At 41.1% G+C, this 23,694-nt stretch overlaps 1 protein-coding gene across 1 annotated transcript in view; it reads right to left on the bottom strand.

The window, feature by feature from the left end:
• The window catches only part of actl6a (actin-like 6A), a 30,443-nt gene extending 7,581 nt beyond the window's left edge, over nucleotides 1–22,862 (bottom strand). Inside the window, exons 1-11 of the mRNA XM_072255319.1 lie at nucleotides 22,722–22,862; nucleotides 18,031–18,107; nucleotides 17,722–17,896; nucleotides 15,051–15,151; nucleotides 14,203–14,300; nucleotides 13,571–13,665; nucleotides 13,090–13,196; nucleotides 12,373–12,462; nucleotides 10,193–10,254; nucleotides 9,987–10,101; nucleotides 3,475–3,555 (exon numbers count right to left, since the gene is read on the bottom strand). Coding sequence (XP_072111420.1) covers nucleotides 3,475–3,555; nucleotides 9,987–10,101; nucleotides 10,193–10,254; nucleotides 12,373–12,462; nucleotides 13,090–13,196; nucleotides 13,571–13,665; nucleotides 14,203–14,300; nucleotides 15,051–15,151; nucleotides 17,722–17,896; nucleotides 18,031–18,107; nucleotides 22,722–22,746 — 1,026 coding nt within the window. The 5' untranslated portion in view covers nucleotides 22,747–22,862. The remainder of the gene's footprint in view (nucleotides 1–3,474; nucleotides 3,556–9,986; nucleotides 10,102–10,192; nucleotides 10,255–12,372; nucleotides 12,463–13,089; nucleotides 13,197–13,570; nucleotides 13,666–14,202; nucleotides 14,301–15,050; nucleotides 15,152–17,721; nucleotides 17,897–18,030; nucleotides 18,108–22,721) is intronic.
• Nucleotides 22,863–23,694: the final 832 nt, after the last annotated feature.

Below are 23,694 nucleotides of genomic sequence, written 5' to 3' on the forward strand. Positions count from 1 at the left end.
CACATCAAAGTTGCTGGTGAACGCAGCAGGCCAGGCAGCATCTCTAGGAAGAGGTACAGTCAACGTCAGGCCACACTTAGATCCCCTCCAGTTTGCCTACCAGCCCCGACTAGGAGTTGAGGATGCCATCGCCTACCTGCTGAACCATGTCTACACCCACCTGGACAAGCCAGCGAGCACTGTGAGGGTCATGTTTTTGACTTCTCCAGTGCGTTCAACACCATCCACCCTGCTCTGCTGGGGGAGAAGCTAACAGCGATACAGGTGGATGCTTCCCAGTATCATGGATTCTTGATTACCTGACTGGCAGACCACAGTACGTGTGCTTGCAACACTGTGTGTCCGACAGAGTGATCAGCAGCACTGGGGCTCCACAGGGGACTGTCTTGTCTCCCTTTCTCTTCACCATTTACACCTCGAACTTCAACTACTGCACAGAGTCTTGTCATCTTCAGAAGTTTTCAGATGACTCTGCCATAGTTGGATGCATCAACAAGGGAGATGAGGTTGAGTACAGGGCTACTGTAGGAAACTTTGTCCCATGGTGTGAGCAGAATTATCTGCAGCTTAATGTGGAAAAGACTAAGGAGCTGGTGGTAGACCTGAGGAGAGCTAAGGTACCAGTGACGCCTGTTTCCATCCAGGGGGTCAGTGTGGACATGGTGGAGGATTACAAATACCTGGGGATACAAATTGCCAATAAACTGGACTGGTCTAAGAACACTGAGGCTGTCTACAAGAAGGGTCAGAGCCATCTCTACTTCCTGAGGAGACTGAGGTCCTTTAACATCAGCCAGACTATGCTGAGGATGTTCTACGAGTCTGTGGTGGCCAGCGCTATCATGTTTGCTGTTGTGTGCTGGGGCAGCAGGCTGAGGGTAGCAGACACCAACAGAATCAACAAACTCATTCGTAAGGCCAGGGATGTTGTGGGGATGGAACTGGACTCTTTCACGGTGGTGTCTGAAAAGAGGATGCTGTCGAAGTTGCATGCCATCTTGGTCAATGTCTCCCATCCACTACATAGTGTACTGGGTGGGCACAGGAGTACATTCAGCCAGAGACTCATTCCTCCGAGAAGCAGCACAGAGCGTCATAGGAAGTCATTCCTGCTTGTGGCCATCAAACTTTACAACTCCTCCCTTTGAGGGTCAGACACCCTGAGCCGATAGGCTGGTCCTGGACTTATTTCATAATTTACTGGCATAATTTACATATTACTATTTCACTATTTATGGTTCTATTACTATTTATTTATGGTGCAACTGTAACGAAAACCAATTTCCCCCGGGATCAATGAAATATGACTATGTTTCAGGCTGGGACCCTTCGTCAGGACTAACCGAAGGAAGAGCTAGTAAGAGATTTGAAAGTGGGAGGAGGAGGGGGAGGGGGAGATCCAAAATGATAGGAGAAGACAGGAGGGGGAGGGATGGAGTCAAGAGCTGGACAGTTGATTGGCAAAAGGGATATGAGAGGATCATGGGACAGGAGGCCCAGGGAGAAGGAAAAGGGGGTGGGGGAGAAAAAACCCAGAGGATGGGCAAGTGGTATAGTGAGAGGGACAGAGGGAGAAAAAGGAGAGAGAGAAAAAGAATGTTTGTATATAAATAAATAATGGATGGGGTACGAGGGGGAAGTGGGGCATTAGCAGAAGTTAGAGAAGTCGATGTTCATGCCTTCAGGTTGGAGGCTACCCAGACGGAATATAAGGTGTTGTTCCTCCAACCTGAGTGTGGTTTCGTCTTTACAGTAGAGGAGGCCATGGATAGACATATCAGAATGGGAATGGGATGTGGAAGTTAAAACGTGTGGCCACTGGGAGAACCTGCTTTCTCTGGCGGACAGAGCATAGGTGTACAGCAAAACGATCTCCCAGTCTGCGTCGGGTCTCGCCAATAATGCCCCACTTCCCCCTCGTATCCCATCCGTTATTTATATACACACATTCTTTCTCTCACTCTCCTTTTTCTCCCTCTGTCCCTCTGACCGTACCCCTTGCCCATCCTCTGGGATTTTCCCCCCCTTCCCCTTTTTCCTTCTCCCTGGGCCTCCTGTCCCATGATCCTCTCATATCCCTTTTGCCAATCAACTGTCCAGCTCTTGACTCCATCCCTCCCCCTCCTGTCTTCTCCTATCATTTTGGATTTCCCCCTCCCCCTCCTCCTCCCACTTTCAAATCTCTTACTAGCTCTTCCTTCGGTTAGTCCTGACGAAGGGTCCCAGCCTGAAACATAGTCATATTTCATTGATCCCGGGGGAAATTGGTTTTCGTTACAGTTGCACCATAAATAAATAGTAATAGAACGATAAATAGTGAAATAGTAATATGTAAATTATGCCAGTAAATTATGAAATAAGTCCAGGACCAGCCTATCGGCTCAGGGTGTCTGACCCTCAAAGGGAGGAGTTGTAAAGTTTGATGGCCACAAGCAGGAATGACTTCCTATGACGCTCTGTGCTGCTTCTCGGAGGAATGAGTCTCTGGCTGAATGTACTCCTGTGCCCACCCAGTACACTATGTAGTGGATGGGAGACATTGACCAAGAAACGTCGACTGTACCTCTTCCTAGAGATGCTGCCTGGCCTGCTGCGTTCACCAGCAACTTTGATGTGTGTTGCTAGAATCTTTGTTGTGCCTTTTTTACAAGCAGCGAGGTGTTGGTGGTCCATGTCAGCTGTTTTGACAACATAAGCAGTGCAAAAAACGTAATCAGGGAGTGTTCATGGGTTGAATGTCCATTTAGATCGTTTTCTCTGTCAAAGTCAGAGGACAGATTCAGAGGTTTATAAAAATATTGAGAAGCAAAGGTAGGGTACATAGTAGAAATGCCATTTTCTGTAAGACAAATCTATAAAGTGAGATGGGGGAAGTTTAAAGATGATATGTTGGTGGTATATCAAAGTGTACTTGAATTGATCCACAATAGTTTAATAATTAGCATCAATGTCAAGCATACCAAAAACACAAATGTTTCATCAACAAACTGTGTAAATACTTGTATTTTCACTTTTCTGTTTTGAGAGGACCTTGTTCCCAGAATCTTGTTATTTTCAGATTTCCGGCATTCAAATATTTAACATATTAAATTAAACTTGATTGCTTTCTCTGGAGTGTTAAAGTCAAAGGGGAGATCCAGAAGTTTATAAAATTATAGAAACGGTACATAATAGTAATGTCATATACTAGAAAACAAATCTGTAAAGGGGAAAGTTTAAAGATGTTGTGCTGGAAATATCAAAGTGTACTTGAATTGATCCACAAGTTATAATATTTTAATGACAGCATTGTGTCAAAGACAAAGGAGAGATCTAGAAGTTTGTAAAATTATGGAGATGCATAGATAGAGTAGATAATGACACCCAGCATTATGTTTCCAGATGAACCCCGAAATTTCAGAAATAATCCTCAGTGACGAAATGCAGCAGAACAGCATATTGTAATATTTTTGTTACAGTGGGTAAAGTACTTACTGGTCTAATATCAATGTCACACATTCCCACACTTGTTGTCACCACATGGCTGACACCCAGCATTGTGTTTCCAGATAAACCCTGAAAGTACAGAAATAATTCTGGGTGTTAAAAAGCAGAAAATAACAAGTCATTATACAATATCATTTAAAAATATTGCTGCTTTTAACATAATACAAAAATCTTTTAAGCAATGCTAAATAATTAGGTGTTAGGGAAAGTAAAGTGCTTATTGGTTGCCCCTAGTGAGGGAACTGCTGAATATTGAGAGTCTAAACATGAAATAAAGCCAAATGATTGTGTACAATAAACTGACATATATAACCAGAAGATGACATTTACCTAACCTCTTCATGATATTAAGGAGCAGGGTGCAAAACTAATGACTAGCCACTGGAATATTTAAATAAAAGCAAATCCAAGTAATGTACTACTCATCTATGTAAAATACTAAACACAAGAGGTCCTGTAGATACTGAAAATCCAGAGCAACACATACAAACAGCTGGAGGAACTCAGCGGGTCAGGGAACATCTACGGAAATGATGAAACAGTCGATGTTTTGGACCGAGACTCTTCATCAGGACTGGAAAGAAAGAGGGAAGATGTCAGAGTAAAAAGGTGGAGGAGGGTAACAAGCTATAAGGTAAAGCCAAGTGGGTGGGGGAAGGGGATGAAGTAAGAAGTTGGAAAATGCAAAGCGCTGGAGAAAAAGGAGTCTAATAGGAGAGGAGACTGGATCATAAGAGAAAGGGAAGGAGATAGGCAGATGAAGAAAACAGGTAAGAGGCCAGACTGGAGAAATAAAGAGGGGAGGAGGAGGTAAAGAAAATATGGGAAGTTGGAGAAATTGATGTTCACGCCATCAGGTTGGAGGGCTACCTAGACAAAATACTGTATGCAGTGTTGTTTCTCCTGAGAGTTGCCTCATTGTGACAGAAGAGGCCATGGACCAACATGTTGGAATCGGATAGGAATTGAAATGATTGGCCACCAGGAAATTCCACTCTCTAAGGATGGAGCTAAGGTGCTCGACAAGATGGTCCCTCACTCTACATCAGGTCTCACCAGGAGCACCAGATACAGTAAATAAATGACCCCAACAGATTTGCATACGAAGTGTTCACATCTGTTGCTGTTGTCTACTTGGAAGGACTGTTAGAGGCCCTGAATAGAAGTGAAGAACAAGGTGAGTGGGCAGGTGTAGCACGTCTACCACTTACAGGGATAAGTGCCAATAGGAAGATTAGTGGGGAGGGATAAAAGGAACAGGGAGCAATCCCTACACAAGGTGGATGGGGAGATAAAGGTGTGTTTGGTGGTAGGATCCCTTTGGAGAAGGTGGAAGTTGTGCAGAATAATGTATTGGATGCGCAGGCTCATGGAGTGGTAGGCTGAGGACAAGAGGAACTTGATCCCTGTTAAGGCAGCGGGAAGATGGGGCAAGTGCAGATGTCGGGGAAATGGAAAGCCTCATCCTGGGAACAGATGTGGTGCAGACAAAGGAACTGACAAAAAGGAATGGCATTATCACAGGAGACAGGACGGGAAGAGGTATAGTCACGATAGCCACTGGAATCAATGGATTTATAAAAGATAAAGTTTGTCTCCAGGATGGAGAAAGAAAGATCAAGAAAGAGAAGTGTCAGAAATGGATGAAGTGAATCTAAGGGCAAGGTGGAAGCTGTAGGCAAAACTAGTGAGATTGACAAGCTCAGCATGGGTGCATAAAACTGCACCAATGCAGTCATCAGTGTAGCACAAAAAGAGTTGGGCAGCATTACCACATTGCCAATGAAAGTGCAGGCATTGCTGGGGCCTATGTGAGTGCCCATTGCTACAACCTTGAGCTTGCAGAAAATGAAAGAAGTTGGAAGAGAAATTGCTGAGGGCGAGTACTCAACAATTCCACCAGGAGGAGGAGGGTGGTGGTGGTGGAAGGAAACTGATCGGACCTGTTATCAAAAAAGAAGCGGAGAGCTTTAAGGTCTTCTTGAAAGTGTTTATGGACTGGACATCCATGGTCAAAATGAAGTGATCAGGGCCATGGAATTGAAAGTTGTTGAAGAGATCAAAAAGATGTGAAGTGTCACATAAGTAGGTGGGAAGGAATTGAATCAAAGGGGATAAAACAGCGTCAAGGTATGCAGACAGAGCTCAGTGGGACAAGAGCAGGCAGAAACAATGGGCCTACCCAGTTAGGTTTGTGGATCCTGGGTAGAAGGTGCGTAGGACAGTGCATAGTAAGGAGTCTGTGGCTGGTGGCTGTGGATAGGAGATCTCCAGAGTTGATGAGATTAATGAGGTTGGTGGTGCTGGAGACAATTTTCTGATGGTTCTGAGTGGGGTCCTTTTTCAAGGGGTAAGTAAGAAGAGGTGTCTGAGAGTTGCCTCCTAGCCTCAGCAGGTTAGAGGTCAGTTTGCCAATCACCTCCCTGCTGTCTCTCCTTCTTCCCTTCCTCCATGATCCACTCTATTCCCTTTTCAGATTTATTCTTCTCCGGCCCTTTGGAGAAGCAGCGTGGTGGTAGAGGGTAACTGGTCGGGACTGTTGTTGAGAAAGAACCAGAGAGCTTCAAGGCCTTCTACAAAGGGAAACAGAACATCCCAGCTTCTTACTTCATCCCTCCCTCCCTCACCAACCTGGCTTCACCCATCACCTTCTAGCCGGTCCTCCTCACCCTCTCCCACCTTCTTATTCTGGTTTCTTCCCTCTTCCATTCCAGGGTCTTGGCCTGAAACACTGACCATTTCACTATATTCATTTCCATAGATGTTGACTGACCTGCTGAGTTTCTCCAGCATTATATGTGTTTTGCTATGTTAAATACTACTTGGTCTCTTCAGGTATTAGTAAATGAGCTGTGTGTATACACATCTGTTACAGTGACCCCATGCTGAAAAAAGTAATGGAAATTCACCGGTACATGTATTTTCCTAAGCATCACCTACAAGGTTATAAGCAAGTCACATGGTAACCTTCACAGTTTTTTTTGTTCTGTTGGTTCAAAATATTAAATTTACTTCGACTGGAACATCTGGACAGCAAAGGTGCATACATCAGGATGATCTTTATCGACTGCAGCTCAGCATTCAATACCATCATCCCCTCAAAACTAATCAATAAGCTCCTAAACCTTGGCCCTCAATACCTCCTTGTGCAATTGGATCCTTGATTTCCTCACTTGCAGACCCCAGTTCAGATTGGTAACAACATCTCTTCCATGATCTCCATCAGCACAGGTGCAACAAAAGGATGTGTCCATAGCCCCCTACACTACTTGCTTTACACTTATGATTGTGTGGCTAAGCACAGCTCCAATGCCATTTTCAAGTTTGCTGATGACACCACCGTCATTGGTCAATTCAAACATAATGAATCAGCATATAGGAGGGAGATCTTACTCAATGTCAGCAAGACCAAGGAGCTAATTATTGACTTCCGGAGAAGGAAACCAGAGGTCCATGAGCCAGTCCTCATCAGAAGATCAGAGGTGGAGAGGGTCAGCAACTTTAAATTTTTCGCTGTTATTATTTTGGAGGGCCTGTCCTGGGTCCAGCACGCAAGTGCAATTACGACGAAAGCACAGCAGTACCTCTGTTTCCTTAGGAGTTTACGGATATTTGGCATGACATCTAAAACTTTGACAAGCTTCTACAGATGTGTTGTGAAGAGTATACTGACGGGCTGCATCACTGCCTGGTATGGAAACACCAATGCTCTTGGATGGAAAATCATACAAAAAGTAGTGATACAGCCTAGTCGATCACAGGTAAAGCCCTCCCAGCACTGACCACATCTACATGAAACACTGTCGCAGGAAAGCAGCATCCATCATCAAGGACCCCACCACCTCTCCTCACGCGGTTGCCATGATGGTGGTGGTTCAGGAGCCTCAGGACACACACCACTAGGTTCAGGGACAGTTACTACCCCTCAGCCATCAGGCACTGAAACAAAATGAGATAACTTCACTAAACTTCATTTGCCCCATCACTGAAATGTTCCCACAACCAAAAGACTCACTTTCAAGGACTCTTCATTTCATGTTCTCGATATTTATTACTTATTATTTCTTTCTTTTTGTATTTGCAGTTTGTTGTCTTCTGCACATTGATTGAATGTTTAATATGGTGCAGTCTTTTCATTGATTCTGTTACGGTTATTTTTCTATAGGTTGCTAATAGATCTCAAGAGAGTGAGTTTGATGAATGCCTGAGAGATGGCTGTTTACAGCATTTTGCCTTTGAGCCTACTAGGGGATCAGCTATACTGAATTGGGTGTATGTAATACACTGGAGGCGATTATGGAGCTTAAGGTAAAGGAACCCTTAGGAACCAGTGATTATAATATGACTGAGTTCAACTTGAAATTTGATAGGAAGAAAGTAAAGTCTGACGTAGCAGTATTTCAGTGGAGTAAGGGAAATTACAGTGGTTTGAGAGAGGAGTTGGCCAAAGTAAATTGGAAGAAGCTGCTGGAAGGGATGTCAGCAGAGCAGCAATGGTGTGCATTTCTGGGAAAAATGAGGAAGGTGCAGGACATGTGTATTCCAAAAATGAAGAAATACTCAAATGGCTGACAAGAGAAGTCAAAGCTAACGTAAAAACAAAAGAGAGGGCATACAAAAAAGCAAAAATTAGTGGGAAGATGGAGGACTGGGAAATTTTTAAATGAAATATGAAAGCAAGCTAGCAAATAATATCAAAGTGGATAGTAAAAGCTTTTTCAAGTATGTAAAAAAAAAAATAGAAGCGATGTGAGTGGATATAGGACCGCTAGAAAATGAGGCAGGAGAAATAATAACAGGGAACAAGGAGATTTCTGATGAACTACATGAGTATTTTGGATCAATCTTCACTGTGGAAGACACTAGCAGTGTTCCAGATGTTATGTGTGAAGGAAGAGAGGTGGCTGCAGTTACCATTACAAGGGAGAAGGTGCTCAAAAAGTCACCCAGACCAGATGAACTGCACCCTAGGGTTCTGAAAGAGGTAGCATTAGAGATTGTGGCGGCATTAGAAATGACCTTTCAAAAATCATTGGACTCTTGCATGGTGCCAGAGGACTGGAAAATTGCAAATGTCACTCCGCTCTTTCAGAAAGGAGGACAACAGCAGAAAGGAAATTATAGACCAGCTAACCTGACCTCCATGGTTGGAAAGATGTTAAGAGTCAAGATAGGATAAAGTCAGCATGGTTTCCTCAAGAGAAAATCCTGCCTGAAGAACCTTTTGGAGTTCTTTGAGGAGATTACAAGTAGGATAGATAAAGGGGATGCAGTGGATTTTGTATATTTGGACTTTCAGAAGGCCTTTGACAAGGTGCCACACTTGAGACTCCTTATCAAGTTAAGAGCCTGTGGTATTACAAGGATCCTTGTCTGGTTGGCTGCCAGTGACTAGTGGTGCTCCACAGGGGTCTGTTTTGGGACCACTTCTTTTTGTGCTGTATATAAATGATTTGGATGATGAAATAGAAGGCTTTGTTGCCAAGTTTGCAGATGATATGAAGATTCGAGGGGCAGGTAGTGTTGAGGAAATGGGTAGGATGCACAAGGACTTAGACAGATTAGGAGAATGGGCAAGAAAGTGGCAAATGAAATATAGTGTTGGAAAATGCACAGTCATGCACTTTGGTAGTAAAAATAAATGTACAGACCATTTTCTGAACAGGGAGAAAATCCAAAAATCTGAGATGCAAAGGGACTTGGGAGTCCTTGTACAGAACACCTTAAAGGTTAACTGGCAGGTTTAGTTGGTGGTGAGGAAGGCAAATGCAATGTTAGCATTCATTTCAAGAGGTCTAGAATACAAGAGCAGGATAAAGGCACTGGTGAGGCCTCACCTTGATATTGTGTAGTTTTGGAAGAATTGTGCTGGCATTGGAGAGGGTCCAGAGGAGCTTCACAAGGCTGATTCCAGGAATGAAAAGGTTATCATATAGGAACGTTTAATGACGCTGGGTATGTACTTGCTGGAATTTAGGATGGTGGGGGGAGGATCTCACTGAAACCTTTCGAATATTGAAAGGCCTAGACAGAGTAGATGTGGAAAGGATGTTTCCCATGGTGGTAGAGTCTAGGACAAGAGGGCACAGCCTCAGGATAGAGGGGCACCCTTTCAAAACAGAGATGTGGAGAAATTTCTCTAACCAGAGGGTGGTGAATTTGTTGCCAAGTGTAGCTGTGGAGGCCAGGTCGCTGGGTGTATTTAAGGCAGAGATTGATCGGTTCTTGATTGGAGATGGCATCAATGACTACGGGGAGAAGGCTGGGAACTGGGGTTGAGGAGAAAAAGAAGAAGAAAAAGAAAAAGAAAAAAGGATCAGCCATGATTGAATGGCAGAGCAGACTCAATGGGCTGAGTGGCCTAATTTTGCTCCTGTGTCCTGTGGTCTTATAGATTTATTGAGTATGCCCACAAGAAAATGAATCTCAGGGTTGTATATGGTGACGTGCATGTACTTTGATAATAAATTTGCTTTGAACTTCACTTATCAATTTAATACCTTGACATTGGAAGGATCAAACAAGCCTTCTGGAATTCTCAGTCTCTCAGCTCCAAAATCACAGTTATAACCATTTGGAAATTCATAATGAACACTGGGCATTTGTGCAGCCACTCTGTGGAGAAAAAAGGGAAAAGTTCAATTTTTAAAATCTAAGGAATAACAATGATGCCAGTCAAAAATTAACATGAATATCTGCTACTTACTGTTCATCGTACGATGAATCAGACACCTGTAGCACCGAAGCTTGGAAATCCTGAATCACTTCCTGAAAATTTATATTATCAGTAATGCGCTAACAACTTCATAAAAACCCCTATCATCCATTACCAGCATCATGAAATTTACAATTAACTTATTTCTACATAACTTAGTTTCAAAAGTAGATAAATACAATTGCTTTACTAATCTCTCTGAATTGAGTAATCTATGATGTAAATCCTTTGTAATTCATAGTACCAGCAGCTAAAATTGAGATAATAGCCTGATTTGGACAACTCCCTCTTTCACACCTGCCATTCATCATGGATATATTTGTCCTTTCAATTTATTTCCCCAGCTGGAAAACCAAAGCTATCCTGACTTAATTCTCAAAATCAATAATCTTAGACATTAATATCAGCTTGGAAGTATTTATCCATTAATATTGCAGTAAGAACTTAGCAGACATTGGAAGTCAGACTTTTAAGTGGGGGCGCTCAAAGCAATGGGCAAAAAACATCAAACTGTAAATGCTGGTAATTAAATCCTGTAAATAATCAGCAGAATAGACTTGATGAATATTTTCTGTTTCTGCTTAGAACATTTACTCAAATGACCCACCATATCAAACCCAAGAACAGAGTGAAGATGGATACAAATTTACAATAAATTACTGCAAAAAGAAAACATTTGAGATACCAACCTCCTCCCTAGAGACCAGGCTTTCTAACAAATGGGAAGTGCTTATACAACAAGCACATTTTTAATTGTTCTTAAGGCCAGAGCTATATTTAACTCTCAAATCCACACAAAAACTAAGCTACAGATTCAGTTTTCACACCGACCTGTACACTTGAAATTGATAGAAATTTTGAAATAACAATAAACTAATATTGCAAAGTCAATATAAATTTATGCAACTTACAGTACTTTTAAATACTGCTCCAATAGCTCCAAAATCTTTGAGCCTTTGTGCTCCCTCTGCAAGTGGATCCTTGACTTCCTCATTGGGAGACCACAGTCTGTGCATGTCAGAATAAATATCTCCTCGATGGCAATCCACAAAAGCACACCTCAAGATTGTGTGCTTAACCCACTGCCCTACTCTCTCTACACCCAGGATTCTGTGGCTAGGCGCAGCTCAAACACCATCTATAAATTTGCCAACAACACAACTGTCGCTGGCAGAATCTCAGATGGTGATGAGAAGGCGGACAGGAATGCGATCAGTCTGCTGGTTGAGTGGTGTCACAACAACAACCTTGCACTCCACGGCTGTAAGACCAAGGAATTGAGAGTGGACTACAAGAAGGGGAAGTTAAGAGAACACACACCAGTCCTCATTGAGGGATCAGCAGTGGAAAGAGTGAGCAGTTTCAAGTTCCTGGATGTCAATATCTCTGAAGATCTGTCTTGGGCCCAACATATTGATTAAATTACAAAGAAGGCACAGCAGCAGCTATATTTTATTAGGAGTTTCAGGAGATTTGATATGTCACCAAAGACATTTGTAAATTTCTATAGATGCGGAGAGTATCCTAACTGATTGTATCACTACCTGGTTTGGAGGTGCTATCATCAAGGAGGTACAAGAGCCTGAAGACACAAACTCAATGTTTCAGGAAGAGCTTCTTCTGCTCTGCCAGATTTGTGTACGGACAATGAATCCATGAACACTACCTCATTTTCTTTTTTCCATTCTCAGTTTGAACCACCTAATGCAATTTTTTTATCTGTACTTATTGTAATTTAGTTTTTTTATGTATTGCAATGTACCGCTGCCATAAAACAACAAATTTCACATATGTTCCAGTGATATTCAACCTGGTTCTAAATACCATATAGTCTAAAATCAGTGGTCGCCAACCACTGGGCCGCAAAGTATGTGCTACCAGGCCACGAGGAAACGATATGAGTCAGCTGCACCTTTCCTCATTCCCTGTCACACACTGTTGAACTTCAATGCCCCCACCCCACCCCTGTCAGCTGGTCCGCAAGAATATTGTCAATATTAAACCGGTCCGCGGTGCAAAAAAGGTCGGGGACCCCTGGCAAATCACTATGACTAGAAATGTAATTTCTGAACTCAGATTTCAGAAATTGTTTACTTCCCCTAAATATACATAAACTAGTAAACTTGTTGTTAGTTTCATATAACTCATTGAGCTGGGTTAACATTTCTTACATTACACATGTAGTTGTGCCATGACCGTGTAACCTGAGGTAACTTCTCTTTCTTCTTCCAATTAGGAGGAGCTCCTTCACGCACTGACTCCTATGAGAACAGCAATGGGAGTAAATTGTTACACATTTTTGCTTTTCAGCTCTACTTTAACTCTAGAAGTAGCATATAAAGAAAATCTTAGAAGTTATTACAACACCTCTGTATCCATTGCACCAATAATAATGCATCAGATTTTGCTGAACTAGATATGCAGAATAGCGCTTCAGAAGGTTTGACAGGATCTGTGCATAACTGGAAAATTAACCAGGACAGCAGCACATAGTTTGCTATTGTAAACAGTTAAAAAATTTCACTTGAGAGAACAATTTAATACCTGTAGTTGACTTATTTAACTTAGACATGAATTGAGACAATCAGCCAGGATTCTCAATAATTAGTGATTGTTATGGTGTTACTCACTGGAACACACATTCAAGACCAGGAGCTGCTTTACTTATACAGTTACAGTGTCCAGCTTGAATATTTATTTAAAAGCACAAGATTTTCAGAAATACCACCAAAGGGTAGACCATATATCCACAAAGTATTTATTTGTTACTTACTTATATCTTAGACTGAGTTTACAAACATTTATGTTCCAACGTCAAGCTATAATATTAACAATGTGGAGGACTGTTTTTACAAACACATGTACATATACTTTAGCTTTCACCTCACCTTTGAAGCAATCATATATGGTGGGATTATTTCCACATTCAGTTCCTGAAACAGTTCTCTGCACTGCATGGAAATGAAGTCTCCTGCGAGTGGTGACTTAACAATGCCTAAAATTATTGAAGGACAAAAAAAAGTTTCCAGCATTCACATGGAAGTCAGCATTGTTTCAATGACATTTAAAGTTTGCCATTTAAAGTCATACACAGAGATTTGAGAAAAAAAAAATCCTAATACTTCAGGTTTTTTTTTTTAAAAAGCCAAAATGAGGTAGATAGAGACAGACAGGAACAAGGAGGTCAGGTAACATCAAGATAGGGAGCACTGAATGGTGTTGTTAAAGAGTGGGTGGGGTCAGAAGCAAGCATTCACGGGATCTAATTTTTTTTTACATTAACATCTGTATCCCTTGAAAGATTTCTTAAAAAGAATTAACAATGTTTATATTACATACTTCAGCATCAAAATTTTCCTCGATACTTACTTTGCTGCAGAACATATCCATCGTGTACAGGAATAGCTGTGGTATGTGTGGCTCCACTGTCTAAAACTAAACCAGTAGAACGGCCATTTGCAAATCTAATTCAGTGAGTAAAGGAAAATAAAGACAAACATGAAACTAAATTGTGAAGTGAAGCCACTGAAATTTTAAAACAGCATTTTCATTCATAATCTGTCATATTTCTGAAGAGTACTAATTGTGCGTTCTGATGCTGCTTAGCAACATTATCCTACGGCATGACTATGACACTCATACTTAAAATTCTACATGGTCGATATGGGTCTATTTATTTTAAATTTGCATATCTATTCTGAAACTGGTGCGCTCTACAGATTGTGTTTCAGAGATATTTAATGCTTAAACTGCTTCACAATTTTTGATGCAAAGACAGTTGATGAATCAGAGGAAATACAGTATAAAACTGAGCCTGTGGCCTTTAAGTTAATTAACTTTTATGTTTAGTTATTGAAAAGCTACTAAACATATCTATATAATGGTAATTAACTTCCTGTTTATGTCCCAACATGTTTTCCTTCCAAGTGGGAATGTGCAACTGATTTTTAAAACTGCCAGTTTCATTCATAATTGAAAAAAAATAGTTCAGTGAAGGATACGCTGTGAGCACTGCTGTTTTACACAAGAAAAATGCTGGGATATTATAATGTTCAAACATCAGCTCAGTAAGTCGTTCCCTCTTTGCCCGTGTATTCCACTATATTAAAAAAAAACAGAAAAATATAAACAATTCATTAAGACACAACAATCACATAACTGAAGAATTAAAGCAATTTTACAAAATGATTATTTTGTTCCCAAATTATATTGTTTATAGATTTCCATAATGAAAATAATGTGCATCATCAACACAGAACCCAGTGTACAAGCTTAATATGTGAAATTGAGTTATCACACCTATTAAGTAAATTAATTAAGTTAGACAGGGGGAAATTAGTGACATGATAAAGCTTTAAGTGTCTTCCCTCACTGGCCTCTCAATCCACAAAAGATCTTTTATATATAAACTAAACAGTTTACCTCATGCAAGCATTTTGCTTAACTGTAATATCTAATATTTCCACCTGCCTGGACGGTACTTTTTCCTGATTCATTCATGAGGTCTCCCTTCACAACACGGCATGCACAAAAAACAGGTGTTCAACCTTAGTCAAAGCTGCATAAGCTAAATGTCAAGATGTGCTTAAGGCCAAGGGACAAGTAACACATCAATATTATACATATCTTTTCGAATCCCCAAATGTAGATACTGTCTTACTTTTCTATGGTAACATAGCGGACTCTGGAAATGTTCCATGAACAAATGAACTGCCACCCCACCACTCCACTTTGAAAGCAATGGGATATGTTGAGATGGTAATATGCTATTTTTATCTAGTGCTTTTTATATTCTGTTCAACTGTTTGTTATACTTGGATACAAAACATAGAAATCCAATATTACTTACTGGTGCCTCAGACATCAAAACAGGATGGAGACCAGCTTCAGATTTTATATGATTCTTATATGTGTGGTCCAGAATCGCCTGAAAACTATCCCAGTCTTCAACTACAAGTACAAGATTTAAAGCCTTTACATCAGATCAATTTCAATTGAAATACTTTAACAATTTATCTTAACTCAATCTTGGTTATAGATGCAACTAAGTTAAACTATTATTTAGAAATAAACATATAGCATGACAATCCATTTCAGGCATTTGATTATCATGGGTTGTTACATTTACAATGCCACACAACCACAAAAAGATCATGATTTGAAGCTGGTCAAGTCCAATACCATGAAATCTCGTGTGTACCACAATTTCACTGATTATGTACCCAGCAATAACATTTCTATAAAGTAGCATTCCTAATAAACAAGGCTGATCAACCCACTCCTCCACAACCCCAATACTTTATCATTTCCTGTCAGGCGCCTTATGTACAGACACTCCTGTGCCTAGCATCACCTTATGGCCATACATTCAATGTACAAGCTATCTTATATATTTATATTTATTGTGCTTTTTTATTATTGTGTTCTTTATCTTATTGTGTTTTTGAGGGTCAAGAAGGGTCAGAGCCGTCTCTATTTTCTGAGGAGACTGAGGTCCTTTAACATCTGCCGGACAATGCTGAGCATGTTCTACGAGTCTGTGGTGGCCAGTGTGATCATGTTTGCTGTTGTGTGCTGGGGCAGCAGGCTGAGGGTAGCAGACACCAACAGAATCAACAAACTCACTCATAAGGCCAGTGATGTTGACAATCTTGGACAATGTCTCCCATCCACTACATAATGTACTGGTTGGGCACAGGAGTACATTCAGCCAGAGACTCATTCCACCGAGATGCAACACAGAGCGTCATAGGAAGTCATTCCTGCCTGTGGCCATCAAACTTTACAACTCCTCCCTCCCTTGGAGGGTCAGACACCCTGAGCCAATAGGCTGGTCCTGGACTTATTTCCTGGCATAATTTACATATTACTATTTAACTATTTATGGTTTTATTACTATTTAATTATTTATGGTGCAACTGTAACGAAAACCAATTTCCCCCGGGATCAATAAAGTATGACTATGACCATGTAGTGCTTTTCATTTTGTAATTAGGAGGACAAGGATTTTAATGTAGATGTCAGGTAAAGAAAAATTAACTTGCAAGTGTACATTTGGAAAACAAACATCAGCTCCTGTGAAATATAAATATAGCAACAGTTTGTTTTAATGGATAGAGAATGAACAGAAGATCCTAAACACAATGCCTAGGTGGGTGGTGGAGGCAGAAGTATCCTGGTGAGCATAATATAACGTAGTGGACCAAGTGCTCAAAAGGGCCTGTTTCAATTTATGAATCTCTATGAAAATGACAACTGAAGGGAAAAAGCAGTGGACAAAGAAAGAAAGGAACAAAAAGATCCGGACAAGGAAGTTAATGAGTGATGCAGGGAGAGGTAGGTCTTGGAGGATCTGTCCTGAGCCCAATACATTGATGCAATTATGAAGGTGGCACACCAGCGACTCTACTTCATTAGGAGTTTGAGGAGATTTGGTATGTCACCAAAGACTCCTACAGGTGTGCAGTGGAGAGCATTCTAACTGGCTGCATCACAGTCTGATATGGAGGTTCCAATGGAAAAACATCACAAGAGCCTTAGAGAGGATTGTAAACCCAGCCAGATCCATCATGGGCACAATTCTCCCCACAACTGAGGACAACTTCAGATGTGGTGTCTCAAGAAGGCTGCATCCATCATTAAGGACCCTCACCATGTGGAATATACCCTCTTCTTGTTACGATCATGAAGGAGTTATAGGAACCTGAAGACAGACTATACAATTGAAGAACAGCTCTTTCCCCCTCCATCAGATTTTTGGTTGATCCATAACCAAAGAACACCACCTCATTATTTCACTTATTTTTTCATTTGCTCGTACAGTAATTTAGATTTTCATCTTTACAAAGTACTGCTGCCTCGAAACAACAAATTTTACATCATATGCTAGTGAAAATAAATCCGATTTTGAAAGGTCAGCCAACCTAGATCTACCTTTTAAATAATCTAGAACAAAATGAGAATTTTATTTTTAGAATTGTTAGATTTGTGACGATGAAATGCACAATTTGAAAAATTAATTAAGCAATATTTTCAAATCCCCATCCTGAGAACGTGTCATTAACCTAGTAGTTGTAAATACCAGCATAATGAGGATGATACAACCAACATATATCAATCATACTAAATTTATCCTTGAGGAAAGGATAAATATATTACGAGGGAATAAAATGCCCTTTTGATATCCTTATAAAAGTAATGACGAAATATTTCAAGTTTAGGCTATGTTGAGTTAGATGAACTTCACTACAATGGTGATAAGGTTTTCATAATTGGGTCATGAGAACTTGTGTTACAAATGAGGAAAAAGAGGCACTTAAGCTGATCTGATGCGAAGAGAATAGGGCTTTGGTACAAATCCAGTCTCTCCCAAACCTGGTCCACATAAGATCAACACTCACCAAAACCTGCATGAATAATGTAATGGAAAGTGTTCAAGAGAAAACAGAATAAGAAAAAGTAATTTTCAAAAGAGACCTTTGCGATAGAAGATAAATTATCTATTTAAGTTGTTGACTTACTCATTCCATTTTTCAAAGGAGAGATAACTTCCATATTTTGTCTGGGAACTCGCAGAGAGTTTGTGTCAATAAAATAAGTTGTGCCACTTGGCTTTCCTTTGTCTCCTTCGATTTCCATTGGAGTGCTCCCATCATCTCTCTCCAACAGCATCCCAATAGCTGTTGGAAAGTCTGCCTTTAAAAGAAAAGTTAGCTCACAATACATTTCCAAGATAAAATACACATTGGCTAATTCCCTCTTCCCTTATTGTTTACTCTGTGGAATCGCAAATGTTTGTGTGGATTTGATCAAAGATAGTAACAACTTACCTTTGGACAATCTTCACCAGCATAGCCTGCTCTAACAGTGTATGATCCAATGTCAAACACAAGGGCACCAACCTCATCTGCGAAACAAAATTAAATAACATTACAGAGATAACTAATAATGCATAAAGATGTACTATGAAGATGCATAGTAATGAAGCAAAATTCTATTATTACAGTATTCAAATTCTATAGAAATCAGGTGGCTTCACCTACATACACTAAATAGCTTTTATTCCTCAGTCTAAGTAACGAAAAAGGTGCAATTTTATTAAATTTATATAAACAGTTGCTGTAACATGCTAAATACCAAAGCTCAGTGTTTAGCATGATGCCCAATGCTACAAAAAAAATGGAACTCCACCTCTGAAGCTGGTTAGTTCTTCACCTGAATAACAGATGTGGGGTTAGGATGGGGAGGTGGAAGTTCGGGGCTTGTGATTAGACATGGTCAGAAAGAGCAAATCCATGGATGCTTTAATGGTTTATGGAGTTAGAAGTGAAATTGGGCACATCTGAATATGTCCAATTCTGTGCTTACGATGAGCAGTCATTGATGAATCAGCTAAAGATGAATGGGTCAAGAAAACACTAAAAAATTATTCCTGTGATGTCTTGGAGCTGCAGTGAGGGACCCCCAATAACCAACCCAACCATAATTGAGCCAAGTACAATTCTAACCATTGGATGTCTTCCCCTGGATGCCAGTTTTATTGAAGTTCCTTTATGCCAGTTAATACTTGCTTTCATGTCAAAGGCAGTCACTCTCACCTTATGAAGTGAGCTCTTCGATTCATACTTGGACAAGTCTGTGAAGAGATCTATTGCAGTGATCCAACCAGAAAGCTAATACCAGGAAGTATGGCTTGCCTTACGAGGAAAGATCAGACAGGTGGAACTTGCATCCTCTCAAATTTAGAAAAATAAGGAGAGGGTATTTGTTTAGTAAATGCTGGACCCCCACTAACCATCACATGGTGTGGAGAGAATGCTTCTGGTAACAGAATCTAAAACTATAGGCCAATGCTTTAGAGCATTGGATTTTCATTTAAGGCAGATGAGGTGAACATTTTTCTCTTATAGGATTGTAAATCTTAAGTACTCTCTTCCTCAACAGCATCTATGAATATTTTTAAGTAGTGGAAGGTAGATACTTGAAAAGCAAAGCACCAAACTTTACCAAAGGTTGGACAGAGGTAGGGTTGATAGCATCATTATAGTCTGAACAACCATGATTTTAAATGGCAGTGCAGACTTGAGAATTTGATTGGTCTATTCCTCCTCTGAACAAATAAGCTTGTATAGCATGCAAGGCCACTTGACAGTACCATCAACAAAATCTGCAGTCACAAGCATAATATGCTGGCAACATTTTAAAAATATTTTGCTTCTATCTGCAAGCAATCTTCATTATTCTGCATTTTGTAGTATCCTTTATACTGTCTTAAAGGACATGGATAAGCTTTTCCAATTCTCCAGCTTCCAAAGGATTGCCAGACAATAATAATCAGAATCAGATTAGTATCACTGGCATATGTTGTGAGATCTGTTGTCTTACCATGGCACGACAGTGCAATACATAAAAACTAAGTTACAATAAGAAATATATATAAAAAATAAATTAGTGCAAAAAGAGCATAATAGTGAGGTAACATTCATGGTCTAAGTACATTCATTATCAAAGAATGTATAAATTATACAACCTGGAGATTTACTTGCTCACAGGTAGTCACAAAGCAAGAGACCTGAAAGAACCCAATTTAAAGAAAAAAAAAATAAAAGACCAGTAAGAGAAAGTAAAATTACAAAAAAAACCCACAAATCATGCAAACAATTGAAGCAAACAATAGCATCCCAAACTAAAAATGAGTCCTCAGCTCTGAACCCTGGAGCAGCCCAGAGTAGGCGCAAAGCTTCGCTTATCAGTTCATCGTATTAGCGAGCATGGAGCACAGCAGTCTTCATAGCCTCAGTGCAATGCAGGTTATCATCTCAGAGAAGCAGTTCCTAAAAGACTGAGTGTGTCTCTACAGGCTCCGGTGCCTTTTCCCTGATAGTAGCAATGAGAAGAGGACATGACCAGGGTGATGTGGTCTTTAATGATGGATACCGCCTTTTTGAAATTATTGAAGATGTTGTCATTGCTGGGGAGACTAGTGCCCTTAATGGAGCTGGCTGAGTTTACAACCCTCTGCAGCTTTTTCTGATACTGCACAGAGGCCCCTCTTTACCAGACTATGATGCAACCAATTAGATTGCTCTCCATGGTACATCTGTAGAAATTTGCTAGTCTTTGGTCACATACCAAAACTGTTCAAACTCCAAATGAAATATAGCTGCTGACATGCCTTCTTTGTAACTGCATCAACGTTGGGCCCAGGATAGATCTTCAGAGAAGATGACACCCAGGAACTTGAAGCTGCTCAACCTTTCCACTGCTGATCCCTCAATGAGGACTGATGTGTGTTCCCTTTTCTCATTTCCCTTCCTGAAGTCCATAACCAATTCCTCAGTCGTACTAATGCTAAGTGCAAGGTTGCTGTTGCAACATTACTCAACCAGCTGATCTCTTTCACTCCAGTACACCTTCTTGTCACCATTTGAGATTTTGCCAACAGTTATATCATTAGCAAGTTTATAGATGGCGTTGGATCTGTGTCTAGACACACAGTCATGGGTGCAGAGAAAGCATAACAGAGTGGGCTAAGCATGCATCCTTGAGGATGTTGATTGTCAGCGAGATGTTATTTCCGACCCACACTGAATGTGGTCTGTTGATGATGAAATCAATGATCCAACTGCAAAGAGAGGTACAGAAGCACAGGTTTTGAAACTTGATGATTAGTACTGAGCAGCCAGATGTAGGTATTGCTGCTGTCCAGGTGGTCATAAGCATGTGGAGAACCAGTGAGATTGCAGCTGCTATAGACCTATTGCGACATTAGGCAAATTGCAGTGGGTCCAGATCCTTGCTTAAGCAGCAGTTGATTATGGCCATGACCAACCTCTCAAAGCTCTCCGCCACAGGAGGTGTGTGCAATTGAACAGTAGTCATTAAGGCAACTCACCCTGCTCTTCTTGGGCACCCTTTGTAGTGGGTGGGAACCTCTGGCTGCAGCAGTGAGAAATTGAAGATATCCTTGAACACTCCTGCCAGTTGGTTGGTACATGCTTTCAGTGTACAGGTACCAGGTGCACCATCGGGGCCTGATACCTTGCGGGGGTTCACCCTCTTGAAGGATATTCTAACTGTGGCCTTTGAGAGAGAGATCACAGGGATTCGCGCAGGAGTAGTTTATTCTCCCTTTCAAATCATGCATAAAATGCATTGAGCTCATCTGAGAGTGAAGCATCACACTATTATGATGTTCAGTTTCACCTTGTAGGAAGTAATGGCCTGCACATCCCACCAGAGCTGATGTGCATCCAATTCCGTCTCTAAATTCAGTAAGAATTGTTTGTTCACTCTTAAAATAGCTATCTGAAGGTCATACTTGGACTTCTTGAACAGTTCTGAATCACTGGCTTTGAATGCCACAAATCTAGACCTCAGCAGACTGTGTAAGTCTCCTTGGCTTTTGGTTTGGTATATCCAGTATATTCTCTATGGCACACACTTATCCACATTGGTCTTGAAGTCAGTGATAATTGTGGCATATTCATTTAGATTTGAAGACGAATCCTTGAATATTGTCCAATCCACCTAATCAAAACAGTCCTGTAGATGCTCCTGTCTCCCTTGATCACACCTTTGTGGTCCTCACCAGTGGTGCTGCGGCTCTCAATCTCTGCCCGTGCGGCAGGAGAAGTACTACAACAATCTCAATATCCTACAAGTTAAAGAACTGAAATAGTAGCAGTCCACAACTCTCCCTGCCATTGAGGCACCTCAAGAAGGTAGCCTTCATCACTAAAGACCCTTCCAATCAGGGACATTACCACCACAGAAGCGCACACTCAAGTGTTTTAAGAACAGCTTCTTCCCTTCCGCCGTAAGATTCTGAACGGTGCAAGAAAACTACCTCGTGGTTTGTCTTTTGTACTATTTATTTTGTAACTTACAGCATTTGTCTTGTACTGTATTACTGCCGCAAAACAACAAACCACAACAAGTCAGTGAGAATAAATCCTGATTCTGACTCCAGTTGGATAGACGTACAACGTATCCCAGTGTAAACAGCCTGCTGCGATTACTTGGATATTCAGAATCACAAGGGCTCCAGCTGAATTTTTCAAATTCAATGCAATTAATTTACTCTTAGTTTTAAATTATGGCTAAATAATTTAAGTGTAAACTTTGCTCACGTGAAAAGACCCCAGCCCTCAGAAGCTTTGAGTTGGCTTCCTGTACTACAGTTCAACACATCGGTTCCTTTCTTTCACCAAGGCGGATGGGCAAATCAAGTGGCTTCAAAGGAGCCGGTTCCAGGGGAGAGCGAGATTAATTCGGCCCTTGAATCGATCCCGCTACAACCTGTTGCCGAGATGTGCGCCCACATATATCGCCGGGCTATGCCGCGCCAAGCCTGTAATCTCCCATTCTGCCAGCCGGCAAGGGTGGGTTGAGCTGAGCCGGGTCAGGCCTACACCCGTCAGGCTTCCTCCAAGCACAGGGCAAACCACGCAAAGTTGGGCCGGGCCTACACCCATGTACACATCCCAAGTCGACTGGTGCAATAACTGCCGCTCCTCACCTCCGCCATACACGCCGCCACTCATCACTGCTGCTCCCGCAGAAACGCTGATTCCAGAAAATGCCGCGGACACTGATCACACACCGGGGAGCAGAGAGCCAAAGCCGAACACACACTAAAAAACCGCTGCTGCCAACGAAGATCAGTGAATGGTCAGCCAGAACCAATCCGAAGCGATGAGAGGGAAGCCTAACGTGTGACTGACGTGACTAAAACCCAATAGCATTAGAGATCGTAATGACGACCCGCCTATTACTAGCGTCGCTCAAACTTTACCAGCCAATAACGTGGACGCCGTTGTAGGTGGTGGGTGGAAAGTATACTCAGTACGCGAAGATGAGTAGTTTTCAGTGTGCCGTGGAAACGTGAAAAAATTTTAAAAACCTTAAAAGTTAAAAGGAAGTTTAAAAAGTTAAACAAGAGCTGAGCATGAATAGAGACAATGACAATGGAGAAGAGGAAATAAGGAATTTGTTTCTTCTGGAGTGTCAGAGTCTGAAGGTCCAGCTGATAGAATTGTGTAAAATAATAAAAGGAAATCGTGAGGAAATTAAGTGAGGAGTGGGCATGTCAAGCACTAGAGGGCATAGCTTTAAGATGAGAGAGGGAAAGTTTAAAGAGATGCGTAAGTTTTTTTTATACAGCATGCAGTAAGTGTCTGGAATGCCCTGTGAGGTAGGCGAAAGGAGTGAGAGGTGGTGGAGGGTGGAAGTGGAAGTTAATACAATAGTGGCATCTAGACAGACCATGAACATTCAGGGAGATGGAGGGATTTGGGTTATGTGCGGCTAGATAGCGTTCATTTAGCGCTGGGTTGGCACTGACATTCTGGGCCAGTGTCTGTTCTTGAGCTGTTATGTCAAAGGGAAGGAAATAAGATTACAAAAGGAGTAATGCAGTTATGATAAAAGGACAAACAGTTGATCTGAAGGAAGTTTAAGTGGAATAACTAGAATTTGTACGACCATTATTT

This window comes from Mobula birostris, chromosome 4 (genome assembly GCF_030028105.1).
Source record: "Mobula birostris isolate sMobBir1 chromosome 4, sMobBir1.hap1, whole genome shotgun sequence".
In the NCBI taxonomy this organism is placed as follows: Eukaryota; Metazoa; Chordata; class Chondrichthyes; order Myliobatiformes; family Myliobatidae; genus Mobula; species Mobula birostris.